This window comes from Bufo bufo, chromosome 9, assembly GCF_905171765.1.
Source record: "Bufo bufo chromosome 9, aBufBuf1.1, whole genome shotgun sequence".
NCBI classification, from domain to species: domain Eukaryota; kingdom Metazoa; phylum Chordata; class Amphibia; order Anura; family Bufonidae; genus Bufo; species Bufo bufo.
Window position 1 is genome coordinate 67,458,772 of NC_053397.1, and position 20,647 is coordinate 67,479,418.

The 20,647-nt window shown below is 46.3% G+C and overlaps 1 protein-coding gene across 1 annotated transcript in view; it reads left to right on the top strand.

The window, feature by feature from the left end:
* LOC120978817 (dimethylaniline monooxygenase [N-oxide-forming] 2-like) overlaps window positions 1-20,647 on the top strand; it is a 131,771-nt gene that overhangs the window by 105,401 nt on the left and 5,723 nt on the right. The window contains exons 7-8 of the mRNA XM_040407181.1: window positions 11,828-12,183; window positions 17,470-17,542. Coding sequence (XP_040263115.1) covers window positions 11,828-12,183; window positions 17,470-17,542 — 429 coding nt within the window. The remainder of the gene's footprint in view (window positions 1-11,827; window positions 12,184-17,469; window positions 17,543-20,647) is intronic.

The window sequence follows — 20,647 nt, forward strand, 5'->3', positions numbered from 1 at the left end:
GTTGGAGATCCGCATGCCAGGAGGAAGCGCAAGGGCATAGGCTACCGGGTTTACCCTGCGAAGCACTCGGAAGGGACCAACAAAGCGAGGCGCCAGCTTGGGAGTGGGCACTCGAAGGTTGAGGTTGCGGGTGGACAACCATACACGGTCTCCGACCTGGTAGGAAGGAGCAGGCGCTCGTCTGCGATCAGCCTGGAGTCTCTGGCGCTGCGCAGAGACCTCAAGGGACTTCTGGATCTGTACCCAAGAAGCACGTAGGACGGAAAGGTGATCCTCCACAGCCGGAATATCCTGGGGAGAGAATACCTCCGGTAACACGGCAGGTTGGAACCCATAATTGGCCATGAAGGGAGACGTCCCAGAGGAAGAGTTCACCGCCGTGTTCCTGGCAAACTCAGCCCAAGGCAGGAGGTCAACCCAATTGTCTTGGTGATCGGAGACATAGCAACGAAGGAATTTCTCCAAGGCCTGATTGGATCGTTCTGCGGCCCCATTGGACTGAGGGTGGTAGGCCGAGGAGAAGGAGAGATGAATCCCCAACTGGGAGCAAAAGGCGCGCCAGAACCTGGACACAAACTGACTCCCCCGATCCGACACAATCTCCTTAGCCAAACCGTGCAACCGGAAGACCTCCCTGGCAAAAATCGTGGCCAACTCTTGTGCAGAGGGTAACTTCTTGAGAGGAACACAGTGGCACATTTTGGAAAACCGATCCACAATCATGAGAATGACCGTATGGCCTCGGGATGCAGGGAGGTCCACAATGAAATCCATCCCCAGGTGTGACCATGGGCGCTCCCCGGTGGCTATGGGTTGCAGAAGGCCCAACGGAAGGTGCCGAGGGGACTTACTCTGGGCACAAACGGAGCATGCCGCTACATATGCGGCGATGTCGGAACGTAGGGAAGGCCACCAGAACAGACGTGAAACAGCCCAGGACAGCTGATTCTTTCCAGGATGCCCCGCGGTCTTGGAGTTATGGTAGGTTCGCAACAACCGAGTGCGCAACTCCTCAGGCACAAAACATCTGCCGTTGGGTCTCCCAGAGGGAGCACCAGATTGAGCCTCCAAAATCTGCTCACCCAGGGGAGAGGTCAGGCTGGTGCGAATGGCGGCCAGGATCTGATTCGGAGGTATGACCGAAGTCGGAATCGACTCCTCCCTGGACAGCTCGGAGTACTGCCGTGATAAGGCATCCGCCCTGATGTTCTTGGAACCGGGTAGGTAGGAGACCACGTAATTAAAACGTGACAAGAACAGAGCCCATCTGGCCTGACGTGGTGTCAATCTCTTGGCCTCAGAAAGGTAGGTCAGATTCTTGTGGTCCGTCAGGATGAGAACCGGAATCACCGAACCCTCGAGCAAGTGCCTCCATTCTTTAAGGGCCTGCACGATGGCCAATAACTCCCTGTCACCAATCTGATAGTTGCAATCCGCGGAAGACAGTTTCCGGGAGTAAAACCCACAAGGAAGCAGAGGACCCTCTGGTGTTCTACGCTGAGACAGAAGGGCGCCTACTCCCGTCTCAGACGCGTCCACCTCGAGGACAAAGGGCAACCCAGGGTTGGGATGCGACAGAATCGGAGCCGACACAAAGGCGGACTTTAGGGCCTCAAAAGCTCGGATGGCCTCGAGCGGCCAGACCTGGGAATTACTGCCCTTCCTGGTCAGATCCGTGAGAGGCTTGGCCAGCATGGAAAAGTCCCTGATGAACTTCCGATAATAATTGGCGAAGCCCAAAAAGCGCTGCAGGGAACGAAGACCACTGGGCTGGGGCCACTGTAAGACAGCCGAAACCTTCTCAGGATCCATGGAGAACCCCTCAGCGGAAATGATGTAACCTAAGAAGGTTACCTGGGATCGGTGAAATTCGCATTTCTCAAGCTTACCGAACAGCTTGTTCTCTCGTAACCGTTGCAACACTCGTCTGACATCCAGAATGTGGGCCTCCATGGATTCAGAATATACCAAGATGTCATCCAAATAGACTACCACACACTGCTGCAACAGGTCACGGAAAACATCGTTGATGAATTCCTGAAAGACTGCGGGCGCATTGCACAACCCAAAGGGCATAACCAAGGATTCGTAATGTCCTGGTGTTAAACGCGGTCTTCCACTCATCGCCCGCCTTGATCCTTACCAGGTTATATGCCGCCCTCAGGTCGAGTTTGGTAAAGACCGTGGCCCCTTTAAGGCGATCGAACAGCTCGGAAATCAAGGGTATCGGGTAAGCGTTCTTGATCGTGATGCGATTGAGACCCCTGTAATCGATGCAAGGCCTCAACTCACCGCCCTTCTTTTTCACAAAGAAAAATCCAGCCCCTGCCGGGGACGAAGATTTGCGAATGTGTCCGCGTGAAAGTGCCTCCCTCACGTACTCCTCCATGGCCTCATTCTCCGCTACCGACAGTGGATAGACTTTGCCACGAGGAGGAACGGCACCAGATTGTAACTCTATGGCACAATCGTATGGGCGGTGCGGAGGTAGGGCAACCGCGCGCACCTTATCGAATACATCCCGGTACTCCTCGTATTCAGGAGGCAACAGAGAGTCCGAGGAAGTACACAGCAACTTGACAGACCCATGGATGCAACTAGCCCCACACTGCGGTGACCACGAGAGGATCTCGACCGATCTCCAATCGAAAGTCGGATTATGCTTCTGGAGCCAGGGGTACCCCAAGACCACCGAGTAGTGTGGAGACGAAATAACCTGGAGGCAGACCGACTCTCTGTGAACGGCACCAATGGCTATCCCCACTGGAAGGGTCTCATGAGTCACGTGTGGCGGCAGAAGGGGTCTGCCGTCTATCGCCTCAAGAGCCAGTGGGGAACCTCGAGCCTGCAGAGGAATGGAATTGGCGGCAGCGAACACACTATCAATGAACAAACCACCAGCACCAGAGTCCACCAACGCCTGGGTCGTCACCGAGCCCCCGACCCAGGAGAGGACAACAGTGATCAGTGGTTTGTCAACACGGGAAACCGGGGACGAGGAGACTCCACCCAAGATCTGCCCCCGACAGGATGTCAGGGTACGAGCGTTTCCCGGACGGTTCGGACATGCCAACCGAAAATGCCCACCGAGACCACAGTACATGCATCGGCCCTCGCGTCTCCGGAGTGCCCTCTCCCCCTCGGACAGGCGAGCAAACCCCAGCTGCATGGGTTCACCCCCAGACAAGTCATCCCCAGGAGGCGTGGGAGGAGAGGGAGGCACGGGTGGGACAGCAAACGTAGGCACCAATCTGTTAGAAGACCTCCGCAGGTTCTCCTTAAAGGAAGGTCTCTCCCTGAGTCTGGTGTCAATCAAAATCAGGAAAGAAATAAGAGACTCGAGCTCAACTGGTAGGTCCTTAGCTGCAACCTCATCCTTCAAGGCATCCGAGAGACCATGAGAGAAAGCAGCGACCAGAGCCTCATTATTCCAGCCCACCTCTGCTGCCAGGGTACGAAACTCAATGGCGTATTCAGCTACGGATCGTGAACCCTGTCTGATGGACATAAGGAGCTTCGCAGCAGAGGCAGCACGAGCCGGCACATCGAATACCTTCCGAAGAGAAGCAACAAAACCGGAAAACTCGGCAACCACCGGATTGTTGTTCTCCCATAAAGGGCTGGCCCAGGCCAAGGCCTTGTCCGAGAGCAGCGAGATCAAGAAGCCCACCTTTGATCTCTCAGTAGGAAAGGCATGTGGCAGCAACTCGAAATAAATGCCCACCTGGTTAAGGAAACCTCGGCACTGAGTTGGCTCTCCCCCAAAGCGCTGTGGAAGAGGGGCAGAACCGGTCATACCCCGAAACACCGCAGGCGCAACAGGTGTCGGGGTAGACTCTGGCGCAACAACCGGAGCGGCAGTAGGAGCGAGCCCAGGAGCGACAACCGACCCATCGGCAACGGGAGCGAAATGAGCCGTGCGTTCAAGCAGGGTTTGCAACGCCACAGCGAACCGACCCAACAGGTGATCCTGCTGATCAAGTCTGGCAACCAGCGTGGGTAGCGAGGATGGCCCTGTACCGTCAGAATTCATGGCTTGGTCCTAATGTCACGGAACCATGAACCAGACGTACAACAAGAGATAAGTGAAAATAAGAAGGCTTTATTGAAAATAAAGCTGTAAAGCAAAAGTCCAAACGGATGGTGAAACCGAGCAGAGTCTTTGCGAAGCCAGAGGTCAGGAACCAGAAGGGTAGTCAGACGAAGCCAGGATCAGGAACCAGCAGGGTAGTCAGACGAAGCCAGGATCAGGAACCAGCAGGGTAGTCAGACGAAGCCAGGATCAGGAACCAGCAGGGTAGTCAGACGAAGCCAGGATCAGGAACCAGAAGCAGCAGCAGTCTTAGAAGCATGTGAACATAAGAGGACCAAGCAAGGAACTGAAGCCACAGACCTCCTATATATATGAGCTAGGCATCCAGCTCCTCCCAGGGGAAGGAGGAGCCGCAGGGTGGAAGGCTACAAGAAACCCAGAAACCAAGATGGCCGCCAGCACATGTCAAACGAAGGAGAGCAGCAAGCAGGTAAGACCATGACACTCAGGGGGTTTGTTCTTTCTGCTGCAGCTTTCTTCCTGTAACTAGTGATGGACGGGCCCCATTAACTTTAACGGCAGGCGAACCTGAAAAACCTTCAGCTCATATTTGCAGCCACCAAATACTTACAAGAAGTGCACAAATCGTCCCACAACATGGACAGTGACATACTAGAGGGGGATCAATGGCAAAAATTCCCACCAAAAATATGTATTTTAATCAGGGGCCATTTTTATGCGTCTTAAATTGAAACTCTAAAAAATGTGCCCTGCTGGAGCCTAGAAAATTTTTATTTTAGGCCACGGGAGTACAGGCCCCAAACATTAGGCATTCACCGGACAGAAAACATCAAGTGATTATGTGGCTGGAGGTATATTAGACGGTCATTAGATATCAATTTTACTGCAGGCCAGTGGAGTACAGCCCCCAAAAATTATTCATTCAATGTACAGAAAAGAACAAGCTTTGTCTTCTTCTCATTGTCTGTCGCTAGTAGAGGCCTAAGCATGACAGGCAGGTTCCCCCAGAAGTATCTTGCTGGATGATCAGCAAATGAGCAGCCAATACCGCACTTGCAACACCCTCCACGTGGTTGAATAAACTGACTGGCCGATTCTCTCCTAAGATTTTTTTTTAATGTTATTATTAAATTTATTGAACATTTTATTATGAAATTTATTCCATATATATTATAAAATTCGGTGTCTCCATGATCAATCTTCAGCGTGGGGGTCGCACATGGGTTCTACACACTTCCAAAATCAAGTGGGGCGAATAGATTACGGATGATCTTCAGGCTTTTGGGAGCCGCGGTTCATTTCTGAGACGTCTATGTGGGAACCTGAAGACCCTCTCCATCTCCGTGCACCACAGGATCTCCTCCTCCTCCTATGTTAGGAAAAATTTAATTTTTATTATAATTTTTTTTAAACATTTTATTATTAAATTTATTAAATAAAATAGGGATGCCCTCCTTTCCATTCCATGATGACTGGGAACCCCTGACGAAGAGACTGGTTGGTTTGAATCGTGATTAAATTCGCAACTCTTCCGGGCTCCAAGCACTCTTGAAGCTTTGTCTTCTTCTCATTGTCTGTCACTAGTAGAGGCCTAAGAATGCCAGGCAGGTTCCCCCAGAAGTGTTTTGCTGGATGAGCAGCCAATACCGCACTTGCATCAATCTTGACAGGATTCGGCTCCAGATGGAGAGTAATTACCGTATTTTTTGCTTTATAAGACACACTTTTTTTCCCCCAAAAGAGGGGGGGAAATGACAGTGCGTCTTATAAAACGATGGTTGACTTTTTTTTACAGGGCTGACACTGATATATCGCCGGCCGCTATGCTGCACAGCGTGGCCGTCGATACATCAATTACAGTGCGGGGAGGGAGGAGGGGCTGGAGGCAACTCACAGCAGGCCCCGCGCACAGAAGTCTCTTTGTATGTAAAATCTTTCATTAATCCTGAATCAATCGCTCTCCTTTTGATAAACTAGCCTAATTGTCTGCATCAGTACTCACTATGAATGTAGCGTGCGGTCCCTCCGGCGCATGACTTCATCCTGCTCCTGCTTCATTAATGAAGTGGGAGGAACGTGACTGACTGAGTGACGTCAGTCACACGCCGGCCGGACCGCACGCTGCATTCATAGTGAGTACTGATGCAGGTGATTAGGCTAGTTTATCAAAAGGAGAGCGATTGATTCAGGATTAATGAAAGATTTTACATACAAAGAGACTTCTGTGCGCGAGGCCCGGTATAATACAGTGACTGAATCGGGCCCCGCTGTGAGTTGCCTTCAGGATTAAAGAAAGATTTTACATACAAAGAAGTGATAACAGTGCGTCATCCACAGATTCCCCCCCCATAACAGTGTGTCATCCACAGATCCCCCATAACAGTGTCATCCACAGAGCCCCATAACAGTGTCATCCACAGAGCTCCCATAACAGTGTGTCATCCACAGATCCCCCATAACAGTGTGTCATCCACAGATCCCCATAACAGTGCGTCATCCACAGATCCCCCATAACAGTGCGTCATCCACAGATCCCCCATAACAGTGCGTCATCCACAGATCCCTCATAACAGTGCGTCATCCACAGAGCCCCATAACAGTGTCATCCCCAGACCATTAGTTCAAAATCCACCAAAAGCACACCTTTTGGTTCAAAATATTTTTTTTCTTATTTTCCTCCTCAAAAACCTAGGTTCGTCTTATAATCAGGTGCGTCTTATAAAGCGAAAAATACGGTATTTTTTTTAATTCTTTCTCCATCGCAACACCACGTTGTGGAATAAACAGAAGACTGGCAGATTCTCTCCTGTCTTACGCAACATTTAATTTTTATTATTAAATTTATTAAATATTTTAGCATTGATTTTATTAAACCAAAACTTAATTGAAATGATAAGAAAGTATACTTAAATTTGCCAAAACTGGCCTAATAACTCAAGTATGAACTCTGCCTTATAGGTCGATGTTAGCGCCAAGAAGAAGCGCACTCCTTTTACACCCTTTTCAGCTGATTCCACATAGATGTCTACAGAACCTGTTCTATTCCACGCTTATACAAGTAGAGCCCCCCTGACAGAGTGGAGAGGGTGTCAGCAGTAAGTTTGTGTTGAAGTCACTGATTATTTTGCCCTTCCTCTGATCCGCCAGAACAATAACCCACAAAAAACGGATCCTGTCTTTGGAGCATACGCCTTCACCCGATCATCATTTGCTCAGTATTGCTAATGCCAATAAAAACAGGAGTGGATTTAAAATAGAGACACGTGAATGGAATATTTGCATGTCTTCTGTGTTTTGTATCCACTCCTGCTTTTGGTTACCAAATCATAAGCCAATTCTGATGGGACCATACAGGCCTTAAATCAGCTACACAGACAGGATCTGTTATGTGTCTCATTTTTCCTTCCTTCTGACAGATCAGAAGAAAGGTCAAATAAATGATGATGTCAGCCAGGCCGAAAGCCAAAATAGTGGCCCAGTCATGAAGTGGGGATGGTGTGAACAGCATGAGAAGTCCACAGAGTGTCCCTATGACAGAGTGGTGAGGTGGAAGTGCAGTGAGCCAGACTGACAGGGGAATTATATGTGAGGTCACGGTGTGAGCATTAGGTGTGCCGAGGTAAATACAGTTCTGGTTACTCACGGTTATGTCATCCCTGGGCAGGCCTGCACAAGTGATGAGGAGAACAGCACAGGAATTCTCTGGGGCACACTCTGGTTTAAGGGACACAGGCCAGATGGGTGTTCGAGGTGCCCTTGATGGTCTGTATTAATGTGCCTATGGCAAGGTCCCTTGTAGTCATGATGCCAGTACCTTTTATGGTGGTACAACCATTTACTGCAGTGTTAACTGAGGAATTGGAGACTGAGACAGGGATGGTGCAATCCAGCTTATAACTTTTACTGAACATTGCTCCTGGTAACGGTTACATCCAAGTATAAAACAGTCTCTAGTACATCCAGATATGAAATACAGTCTCTCATGCATACTGGGTTAGGATATTGTAAGTCCTCAGATAAAACAGGCTCTTAGTCTTTTACATATATGAAAGCTACTGCTTCAGATTAGGCTTTTGAAGTATAAAAAGTCTTAGGCTGGTATTAACTCTTGCCTTATTCTAACCTGAATCCTTGAACCTCTATTTCCAGTGCTTTTCTGACAGTTGGCCTAACTGTACTCATGATTTAAACTGGAGGTGTGAATGCCGGAAGCTGTGTCCTACACCTAATTGGAAAGGTGCCTGGGAAGCCGTTGAGTGCAGCCGTTTGCTATCCTTTGACTTGAATAAAATATACTAGTCCACTTGAATACTTGCTGTTTGCAGCTTATCACTGGTCACCCCAGAGGAGCAAGCTGTAGAAGTAGATTTCTCACCTCTAGGCTGAATCTTGTAGGCTTTAACCCTGGACTGTGGAGCCAGCAGGCAGCTACATCATGGCTGCTCACTGACTAGACTTTAGGAAAGAACCTCAACACATACTCTACCTAACTAGGCCTGAGCTAAGCTATATATACACTGTAACACTGCCCCATCTAGTGGAGAATCTCGTGTAGTGCACACTAACTAGACCTGTATAAAGGATCTTACACATAAAATCACATAGTGACATGGGAGAATATGACATGAGATGAAGTACAGCATACAGGCATAATATATGACAATAAAACACAATCAAACTAGTTTGCGGTGCCAATGATCATGAGTGAGACACTGCAGAAGCAGCATGAGGAGACCACACAGTGGCCCAATGACAAAGTCTGGAGGTGGCGGCAGCATCAGGAGGCCAGAGAGTGGCACAATGACAGTGTGGAGGTGGCAGCAGTATGAGGAGGCCACCGAGTGGCACAATCACACAGTATGTAGTTGGCAGCAATATGTGGAGGCCAACGAGTGGCCAGGTTACATAGAGTGGAGATGGCAGCATCAGGAGGCCAGAGTGGCAAGGTAACATAGTGTGCACATGGCAGCAGCAGCATGATACAACAGAGTGGCACTCTGACATAGTATGGACATGGCAGCACCAGGAGGCCACAGAGTGGCAAGGTGAGAGTGTGGACATGGCAGCATCAGTAGGCCACAGGGTGGCAAGGTGACATAGTGTAGAGGTGGGTGGCAATACTAGTACTTGCTGAAGATGGTGGGTGAAAGAAGGAGCACTTGGCATCAGATGTGTGGCATCAGGCAGGTAACAGCATCAGAATAGTAGCTGAGGCAGGTAGCCAGAAGAAAATGGTCTCTTTTTGTCAAAATGTTGGTGTGGCACCATGGATGATCTAGTCTGATGCATCAGGCATTGGTGTGTGGAAATCCTGGCTGATCCACGCCTGATTCATCTTGATGCAGTGTCCCACTATGTGCTATATGTGGGCACTTTAAACTCTTGTTAATAATGCGATTTGTTACCAGCCACAAAGCGTGAGGAAATTCGCATTCGTTCAGAATCAAATTTTTCCTGAAATTCGGAATGAATTCTACTTCGTCAGCTTCGATTTGCTCATCTCACAACAGTTGCAATTAGTTGTTCCAATAGCGTTTGTCCCTCTGTATAGCTGCGGTATCTCAGCAGAACCGCACACAAATGCTGCACAATACAAATGCCTCAATCAGTTTTTTTGGGGGGGCAACTGGTATATCACACCAGTAGAAATTATTGGTTCCAATAGTGTTTGTCACTCTGTGTAGATGCGGTTTGTGTCCGTAACAGCCTGTCCCTGCTCCACACAGCAACCTCTCCCTACACTGGCAAAAGACTTAATGTAAAATGGCGGCCAGATCAGGTTTATTTATAAGGTAGGGTGTACGTCCATGTGCTAAAACGTCTCAATTGGCTGTCCTGTACCACCTGATGGATGTGTCATGGGTCAAGGTTCTTCACAATGTAAAAGAATATGGCGGGCTCGAATATCGCCATATGTTCGCCTGTTCGGCGAACAGCGAACAGCAAAGTTCACCGCAAAGCGACCACCGGGCGAACCGCAAGGCCATCTCTCCCTGTAACTATCACAGTTTCTAACAGAAGATACGGCAGTTAAAGGATGGAACTGAGCATGTGTGACCACCTCAATAAGGTAATGAAAAATAAGGAGAAGGGAAGCAGCAGTTGGCATTACACAAATGTATTTTATTAAGTTCCTCAGTCGCTGTATTAAATATTTCATTACCGTACATCCAAAAGTATTGAGATCCAGTTGCTGTTTTGAAATATGTAAAATATTTTTTCATGGTACAACCCCTTTAAGTTAATACTTTCTATATAGTAGACAGTATTAGCAGATCTACCCCACTGTATTAGTTTTGCCTGGAGTGTTGTACTGAAACGTGTAAATTCAATATATTTAAAGACATTGTGTTACAAATAACACTTATCTGATATCCATAGTATAGGGATAAGGATTTGGTCACTGAGGGTTTGACAGCTGGGACCACCCTATGATCACAAAAATGGGGGTCTGCAATTGCTGCTGAAGTGACCCATAAGAATGGAGTATGTGCCAACTCTGCGCCATTCACTTGCATACAGTGCTCGTAGAAGTCCCATAGAACTGAATGGAATGGAGGACACACATGTCATCCACTGCTACATTCTCATGGGTCAGTCCGGCAGCACTTGCGGAACCTCATTTTGGTGATTGCAGGGGGGTGAACGGCTGGATAGGAGCTAAGGCTCAACCCTTTTAACCAGTGGCAATTTAGTTTCGGATATTTAGTTTTGTTGTTGAAGGCTTTAAGGGTACAACCATGTGGAGCGGGCAAGCCACAGTTTCAATATGTCAGCGCAGTACCCACAAAACCATGCTCCTATTAACAATGAAAACCAAATAAACAATTCAGTCCTAATAAGTTAATTTGAGCCCATTGTGACTCGCTTAGTAATTAGTGATGAGCGGCAGGGGCGAATATTCATCATATATTCGCAAATTCAAGATTATTTTCTTGATTGCGAAAAAATCGGCAATGTAATACAGGCGTGGGTCACTTTTGCTACATTTTCCAAGCTGCTAGTAGTTTCCTGAGACTGGAGAAAATGCTTGGCACGGCAGAACATTAAAAATGGCTTTATATGCATTTAGAGTGCTCCAATATATTTGCGATTGCGCTAATCGGCACTAATGAGGTAAGTATTTTGGCGCAATATGTGAAAATTCACATTTTAGCAGGTCTGCATGTATGTATGGACAGCAGAACCTATCACACTACCTAACACTCTGCACTGCAACAGCTACACTATATCGGGATATAACCTATACTGACTATCTGTATTATATATATATAAGCTATCTAACTATCTAATATAGTGTGGAAAGCACAGAGCACAGCAATGACACTGCTGTCTCTCTCAGAACTTTAAAAAACATTAGAAAATGGCTGCTGGGGAGGTTCTTATATAGCAAGGGGTAGGCAACTTTCCTATTGGTTGCTAGGGATGTTGCTAAGCTCAGACAAAGACATTGCAGCCTCCTCTTTGGCCCACAAGCAAGAAGGGAGGTTACTGATGAAAAAAAAAATCTAGAATATTCGAAATTATGAATATATATCACTATATTCTAAATATTTGCGAATTCTCGAAGTGACGATATTCGCGATTCATATTCACAATTCGAATATTCGCGCCCAACACTAGTGGTAATCTGTCAAAAGGGATTGTTCTTTGCTGAAATAAAAATGTATCAATTCTAAAGGGCATACTCAAATGTATCTACTGTATGCATAATAGATTATGTAGATTATGTAAATCATTTTCATTTTTTTCAAATATATGTTGAATATACAGGTCCTTTTTAAAAGAACCGATGGTTAATGACCATTTCCCCAGCCAAATTTTATGTGGAGCAATAAGGATAAAACCACACATCAGAATGTTCACTGAATCATCTGTCGTGTTTGAGGATGGCTCTATAGTAGATGGTTTGGATGAAGTTATCTTTGCAACAGGATACAGCATCTCCTTTCCATTTCTGGATGACTCCATCGTCAGAGTGAATAATAACAATGTTACCATGTACAAGAATGTTTTCCCTCCTCACCATGAGAAACCTACTCTGGCATTTATAGGGCTTGTCCAACCTCTTGGATCTCTACTTCCAGTATCGGAGCTTCAGGTCCGTTGGGCTACCAGAATATTTAAAGGTACCTTTGTAATACAAGACATTCATCATAATCTCAAAATTGCAATGTGTTTATCAGAATGATAGCTCCATAGTCTTCTTAGTACTTTTTAACATTGAGTTATCAAACATGAGACGATACAGTAGGGAATAATCGGAATGAACTGTTTTTTCTTTCCAATAATTGCCTTCTAGTTATGGGAGGTGAAAGGTGCATTTACATGTAACAATCACCTCCAATGTATGAGAATGAGTGAAGGCTAGAGTGATTGCTTGTCCTCATGTACAGTCGTGGCCAAAAGTTTTGAGAATTACATAAATATTGGAAATTGGAAAAGTTGCTGCTTAAGTTTATATAATAGCAATTTGCATATACTCTAGAATGTTATGAAGAGTGATCAGATGAATTGCATAGTCCTTCTTTGCCATGAAAATTAACTTAATCCCAAAAAAAACCTTTCCACTGCATTTCATTGCTGTCATTAAAGGACCTGCTGAGATCATTTCAGTAATCGTCTTGTTAACTCAGGTGAGAATGTTGACGAGCACAATGCTGGAGATCATTATGTCAGGCTGATTGGGTTAAAATGGCAGACTTGACATGTTAAAAGGAGGGTGATGCTTAAAATCATTGTTCTTCCATTGTTAACCATGGTGACCTGCAAAGAAACGCGTGTAGCCATCATTGCGTTGCATAAAAATGGCTTCACAGGCAAGGATATTGTGGCTACTAAGATTGCACCTCAATCAACAATTTATAGGATCATCAAGAACTTCAAGGAAAGAGGTTCAATTCTTGTTAAGAAGGCTTCAGGGCGTCCAAGAAAGTCCAGCAAGCGCCATGATCGTCTCCTAAAGAGGATTCAGCTGCGGGATCGGAGTGCCACCAGTGCAGAGCTTGCTCAGGAATGGCAGCAGGCAGGTGTGAGCGCATCTGCACGCACAGTGAGGCGAAGACTTTTGGAAGATGGCCTGGTGTCAAGAAGGGCAGCAAAGAAGCCACTTCTCTCCAAAAAAAACATCAGGGACAGATTGATCTTCTGCAGAAAGTATGGTAAATGGACTGCTGAGGACTGGGGCAAAGTCATATTCTCCGATGAAGCCTCTTTCCGATTGTTTGTGGCATCTGGAAAAAGGCTTGTCTGGAGAAGAAAAGGTGAGCGCTACCATCAGTCCTGTGTCATGCCAACAGTAAAGCATCCTGAGACCATTCATGTGTGGGTTGCTTCTCATCCAAGGGAGTGGGCTCACTCACAATTTTGGCCAAAAACACAACCATGAATAAAGAATGGTACCAAAACACCCTCCAACAGCAACTTCTTCCAATAATCCAACAACAGTTTGGGGAAGAACAATGCATTTTCCAGCACGATGGGGCACCGTGCCATAAGGCAAAAGTGATAACTAAGTGGCTCAGGGACCAAAACGTTGACATTTTGGGTCCATGGCCTGGAAACTCCCCAGATCTTAATCCCATTGAGAATTTGTGGTCAATCCTCAAGAGGCGGGTGGACAAACAAAAACCCACTAATTCTGACAAACTCCAAGAAGTGATTATGAAAGAATGGGTTGCTATCAGTCAGGAATTGGCCCAGAAGTTGATTGAGAGCATGCCCAGTCCAAATGCAGAAGTCCTGAAAAAGAAGGGCCAACACTCGCTTGGTAATTAGTGATGAGCGGCAGGGGCGAATATTCGTCATATATTCGCAAATTCAAGATTATTTTCTTGATTGCGAAAAATCGGCAATGTAATACAGGTGTGGGTCACTTTTGCTACATTTTCCAAGCTGCTAGTAGTTTCCTGAGACTGGAGAAAATGGTTAGCACGGCAGAACATTAAAAATGGCTTTATATGCATTTAGAGTGCTCCAATATATTTGCATGTAATTATATTTCACTACATCACAGAAGCAACTGAAACTAAGATCTAAAAGCAGTTTAGCAGCAAACTTTGTGAAAACTAATATTTTTGTCATTCTCAAAACTTTTGGCCACGACTGTACATTCATTGTTTCTGAGCATGAAATCACTGTTTAGGCAGCACAAGAAACAATGATTTTAGTGTCTGTACCAGCGATGCTTTCACCCAATCAACAAGCATTTTCTCATTCATTGGGTGATTCGCAGAACCACCTTTAGACAAGGCAATTATCAGAAATGAGCGTTCCTAGGACTGCTCAATCCCTATAATTGCCTCAAACATTGGCCTGTGTAAAGGAGTCTTAAAAGTCATGGACCTGCAGCTGAAGTCTTTGGCAGTGTTCTAGTTCCTACTCCATCTCGATGTCATCTGGGTGGGATGCACAGCTGGACACGGTAGTTACAGATCCGGCAGGCTGTTCTCCTGCTGGAACAGCCTGCTGAAACCAGTAACACCAGGGTGAAACAAGCCTAAGGCTTAAATGTCAAGGCTTAAATGTCAAAAAAGAGTAATGTTTCATGAAAGGGTTAATTTAAACATAGTCTGTCTGCAGGAAAATGAGTGTTAAACCAGGCACAATGCCTGGTAGGGCATAGTCCAACAGTAATTCTTTGATCTGTTGCATTCATGAGATGATCAGAGATCATGAGATGATGTTTATAATCTTTATGCAAATAATCTGTTAAGTGCTTTGGGAGCCAGTTCGAGCCTGTCAGTGCACCCTAGTTTTGATCCTTTTCTTTGCCAGCCACTCCCTCTCTCTCGTAGATGATTGAGAGGACCAGACTTCTGAATTGCCATCTCACCTGACGCTGAAATCTCCTACCTGTGCCATTCGATACACAACAATGGCACATGCATAGTACAGGAAATTACTCTGGCTGGTTCCTGCATCTCACAAGTACCTGTAAATTAAGATGGAGATAGGGAAGGGGGGGGGGGGGGGGGGAGAAGAAGATGAAGGAGGAGCAAAAGGTGCACAGAGTGGCTTGGGTCCACCCTCCATAAACTTAGCTGACTATTGGCATATTGACTAAACAAGGATGTTTTTCTCCAGAATGGAGCAAATGATCACTAATTGAGGTTTCATCACATTCAGCAGTGCTGGCCCTACAAGATATTGTGCATGTTTTAACAGAGCAGTTCCTGGTGACAAGCACCCCTTAAGTTAGGCCTCCTGCACACGACCGTTGTGTGCACCCGTGGCCATTGTGCCGTTTTCCGTTTTTTTTCGCGGACCCATTGACTTTCAATGGGTCCGTGGAAAAAACGGAAAATGCACCGTTTTGCAGCCGCATCCGAGATCCGTGTTTCCTGGCCGTGAAAAAAATATGACCTGTCCTATTTTTTTCACGGCCAACGGTTCACGGATCCATTCAAGTCAATGGGTCCGTGAAAGAACACGGATGCACACAAGATTGGCATCCGTGTCCGTGATCCGTGGCCGTAGGTTACTTTTTATACAGACGGATCCGAAGATCCGTCTGCATAAAAGCTTTTTCATAGCTGAGTTTTCACTTTGTGAAAACTCAGAACCGACAGTATATTCTAACACAGAGGCGTCCCCATGGTGATGGGGACGCTTCTAGTTAGAATGCACTACAAACTGTGTACAAGACTGCCCCCTGCTGCCTGGCAGCACCCGATCTCTTACAGGGGGCTGTGATGAGCACAATTAACCCCTTCAGGTGCGGCACCTGAAGGGGTTAATTGTACTATCATATCCCCCTGTAAGAGATCAGGGCTGCCAGGCAGCAGGGGGCAGACCCCCCCCTCCCCAGTTTGAATATCATTGGTGGCCAGTGCGGCCCCCCCCCTCCCTCTATTGTAATTATTCGTTGGTGGCACAGTGTGCGCCCCCCCCTCCCTCCCTCTATTGTAATAATTCGTTGGTGGCAGTGTGCGCCCCCCATCGGCCCCCCCTCCCTCTATAGCATTAACAACATTGGTGCCAGTGTGCGGCTTCCCATCTCCCCCCCCCCCCCCATCATTGGTGGCAGCGGAGTTCCGATCGGAGTCCCAGTTTAATCGCTGGGGCTCCGATCGGTAACCATGGCAACCAGGACGCTACTACAGTCCTGGTTGCCATGGTTACTTAGCAATAGTACAATAGTAGAAGATTCATACTTACCTGCTGGTGGCTGCTGCGATGTTCGTGTCCGGCCGGGAGCTCCACCTACTGGTAAGTGACAGGTCTGTGCGGCGCATTGCTAAATGAACTGTCACTTACCAGTAGGAGGAGCTCCCGGCCGGACACAGACATCGCAGCTTCCAGGTAAGTATGATACTTTTACTATTGTACTATTGCTAGTAACCCGCTGCCACCAATGATCGGGGGGGGGGGGGAGATGGGAGGCCGCACACTGGCCACCAATGTTGTTAATGCTATAGAGGGAGGGGGGGCCGATGGGGGGCGCACACTGTGCCACCAACGAATTATTACAATAGAGGGAGGAAGGGGGGGAGCGCACACTGTGCCACCAACGAATTATTACAATAGAGGGAGGAAGGGGGGGGCGGGGGGGGCGCACACTGTGCCACCAACGAAATATTACAATAGACGGAGGAAGGGGGCGGGGGGGGCCGCAGTTTGTAGAATATACTACAAACTGGGGAGGGGGGGGGGGGTCTGCCCCCTGCTGCCTGGCAGCCGTGATCTCTTACAGGGGGATATGATAGTACAATTAACCCCTTCAGGTGCGGCACCTAAGGGGTTAATTGTGCTGATCACGGCCCCCTGTAAGAGATCGGATGCTGCTAGGCAGCAGGGGGCAGTCATGTACACAGTTTGTAGTATATTCTAACTAGAAGCGTCCCCATCACCATGGGAACGCCTCTGTGTTAGAATATACTGTCGGAAATGAGGTTTCACTATCTAACTCATATCCTACAGTATATTCTAACATAGAGGCGTTCCCATGGTGATGGGGACGCTTCAAGTTAAAATATACCATCGGATTGGAGAAAACTCCGATCTGATGGTATAAAAGGGACTCCAGACTTTACATTGAAAGTCAATAGGGACGGATCCGTTTGAAATGGCACCATATTGTGTCAACGTCAAACGGATCTGTCCCCATTGACTTGCATTGTAATTCAGGACGGATCCGTTTGGCTCCGCACGGCCAGGCGGACACCAAAACGACTTTTTTTTCATGTCCGTGGATCCTCCAAAAATCAAGGAAGACCCACGGACGAAAAAACGGTCACGGATCACGGAAAAACGGGACCCGTTTTTGCGGACCGCAAAAAAATACGTTCGTGTGCAGGAGGCCTTAAGTTGTATTACATATGCGACCATAATTGAAATACCACATCAACTGCACAGTGAAAGATGAATTTCAAATAGTTCTCTTTGGTTTACGACATCTTATTTTTTTTTTACAGGTGCTGCACGGTTACCTCCTGTGGCAAAAATGGAAGCCCACTTTAAGAGGAGTTTAGAGCTCAGAACAAAACGGTGAGTTTCTTCAGTATGTTACATTATTCTATGGAATAACAAGGAGATCATAAACAGGAAACTTCCTAGGTAAATAGTAATAATAATATAAGTAATTCATATTTCAGAAAGAATTTGTAACACAATTGAGTGCTGCACTAATGCACCATCCAGAGGCTAGTTACACCATCCATAGCAGGGCTAGATTTAGGTTACATGGCACCCTCTGCGAGTCTTTTTGGTGCCATCCCCCCCGGCCCCAACACACACACCTCTGCCACCATTATAGGATATTAAAAACATCAATTTTTAAAAGTAACCTAATTTTATTGAGAAAAAAATGCACAGCTAATGCTTTAAAGGGCTGTCTCACTTGAGAAAATTATATTTATCATGTACGTATCGTTATATGTAATATAATTCACTTACCAATGCACATTCATTGTCCATATTGTCTCTAGTGTTGATCACGAATATTCGAATTGCGAATTTTAATCGCGAATATCGGCACTTCGAGAATTCGTGAATATTTAGAATATCGCAAAATATATTCGTAATCGCGAATATTAAATTTTTTTTTTAAATACCAGTTCATGCAAATTTTTATGCAAATTTTTTTGGGCGAATTTTATGCGAATTTTCACAATCAAGAAAATAATGCTTAGAGATCATGAATTCTCGAATTCTCGAATATATGGCGAATATTCGCCCAAATATTCGCGAAATATCGCAAATTCGAATATTGCCCCTGCTGCTCAACACTAATTGTCTCCCCTTCTTGTTTTAATCCTTTTTGTCTCCCATTATACCATGCCTGCTTCTACGGCCACCACTGCAGTTCAAGCAGCTGTGGCCGCGCTTGCTCAGTAGAAGAAGAACCTTCCTCTGTGGTGGCTGGAATTGCGGGAGCGCACATAACGATGTGTGCGCAGTCTCTTATGTCCCGCCCAGTTTGTGAAGAACAGTTCTAGGGCATGCGCAGAAGCCTTGGAGCTGTTCTACACATCTATAGCACCTAAGGATATATCGCTGGGAGAACGTTCCCAGCGCTTGGAATATCATTGTGAGAGCATTCTCAGCGCAAGGACAGAAATATTACAGGTCCAAGGCTTGCTCAAAATAGCGCTGGACCTGTAGTACAACTTGTCAGTGCTGGCTGTCAGGTCCTGCTCTGCCAAAGCTGGTAATTAATATGATATACTAGCAGCGTTGGGAGCGAGCACCCATAGGCAAGGGTGGGATTACATCATCTCAGCGTGCTTGCATGTGCCTTCATTCTTACTAACAGGAACCGACCCCCTACAGCACAGAAAGTTTAGCCTAGCAACCAGAGGCCATAGGAAAAAAGGAGGAGGTGAGTCAACCCCTTTAGAGGGTTGTCCCGCTTGGCACATTTATGGAATTTCAATAGGATATACCGTAAATGTCCGATGGTGCAAGTCCCATCTCTGGGAACTGCTTCTACGTACTGTATGTCAAGAATAGGGTCCCGAAGTGAATGGAGAGCTAGCCATACATGCATGGCTGCCCCTCCATTTGCCACTATGTGACTTCCGAAAATATTTAAGTGCTGGTTTGGCTATTTCAGAAGTCCCATAACAGTGAATGGAGAGGACCCTGTGCATGCACAGTACTAGTGGTGCCATGCTAAGCTCATTACATAATTACAGCACAAGAACCAAGCACAGTACAAAAATATAGCTCAATAATTAAACACAGTATATAAATCCAGAACCAAGCACATTACATAAATCCAGCAGCAGAACCAAGCACAATACATACATACATCAGCAGGACCAGACACAGTACATACATACAGCACCAGAACCAAACATGGTACATAAATACCATGCACCAGACTCAAGGAAGGTAAATATATACAGCACCAGCTGAAAAACAACTCAATACAGACATTGAGGCACATTTATTAAGACCAGCGCCAGTTCTAAATGTAAGACAGCTTCCAAGCTGTCTTACATTTATACCATTTTCTATGCCTAAAACAGGCGTAGAAAATGGTGAATGAGACGTGCCTCTCTGCCTGTCCCTTTCCCCGCCCATGCTACGTTCACAATTTTAGACCTGGCGTGAGCGGGGTGAAGTCGCAGATAGCAGCGCAACTTACCATTGTGCCCCCATCTGCGCATGATATACGCCTAATCTAATTTAGGCTTATTTTTCAGAATAGTAAATGACCCCCATTATTTAGATATTCAGGTTAGCCCTTGCCATATAAGTATGTAAAGTGTGGCAATGCAGGTCCCAGTATGGCCTGGACAGGTATAAAGGTATGCTGGGAGTTGTAGTTGTAGTTGTAGTGGACAGGTATAAAGGTATGCTGGGAGGGAAGTTTGGTGCCATAGGTCGATTAAACAAATGTAGCCTCCTTACTAGAATTAATTAAAAACTACCTTATTAGCTAATAAAATAAATGTAAAAACATTTTCTAAGGTGCACACAGTATTTAATCCAGTCGCTCATAACTGATGTTTCTCTGACTGATGTGGTTTGCTTTTTTTTTGTTCTCCATTCGTCCCAATTGCCATGAAACGTTCTCCCCAAGACTGCAGAATCTCTTTGGCCAGTTACATAGCTTTAGGAGTTTAAAAAGTATCAGTCGTATCTGGGCCTGTGGGACCAAAGACCTCTCTGCCGTATAACACTATAACCAGTATTACATATAACAGATAGAATCTCAATTCCTTGCATGTTCCAGGCTATTATGGGACAGTGGACATAATATGAAGATAAAAAATAGGAGATAACTACAACTTCTAGCATTGCTAGAATGTTATTATAGACTATCAGAGGACATTACAGGGAGGGTATAAGGAAAGAACTACAACTCCTAGAAGAGAAACCACTAATCTCTCCTCCACGTGCCGCACAGGAACGCTGTCCTCTCACATCATGACATCACACTCACACAGATACTTCTCCACCACTTCTCCTCTGCACTGCTGAGCTCTTTCGTTCTGCACTAGTCACATGATGATGACATCACACAGGTTCTTCTCCCCACAGCTAGCTTGCCTACCCCTCATTCCAGCCCTGAACATACTGCTCCATTATATATGCGGTCTGGATGCAGATACAATTACATACAGTGATCTTCTCTTCAGTATA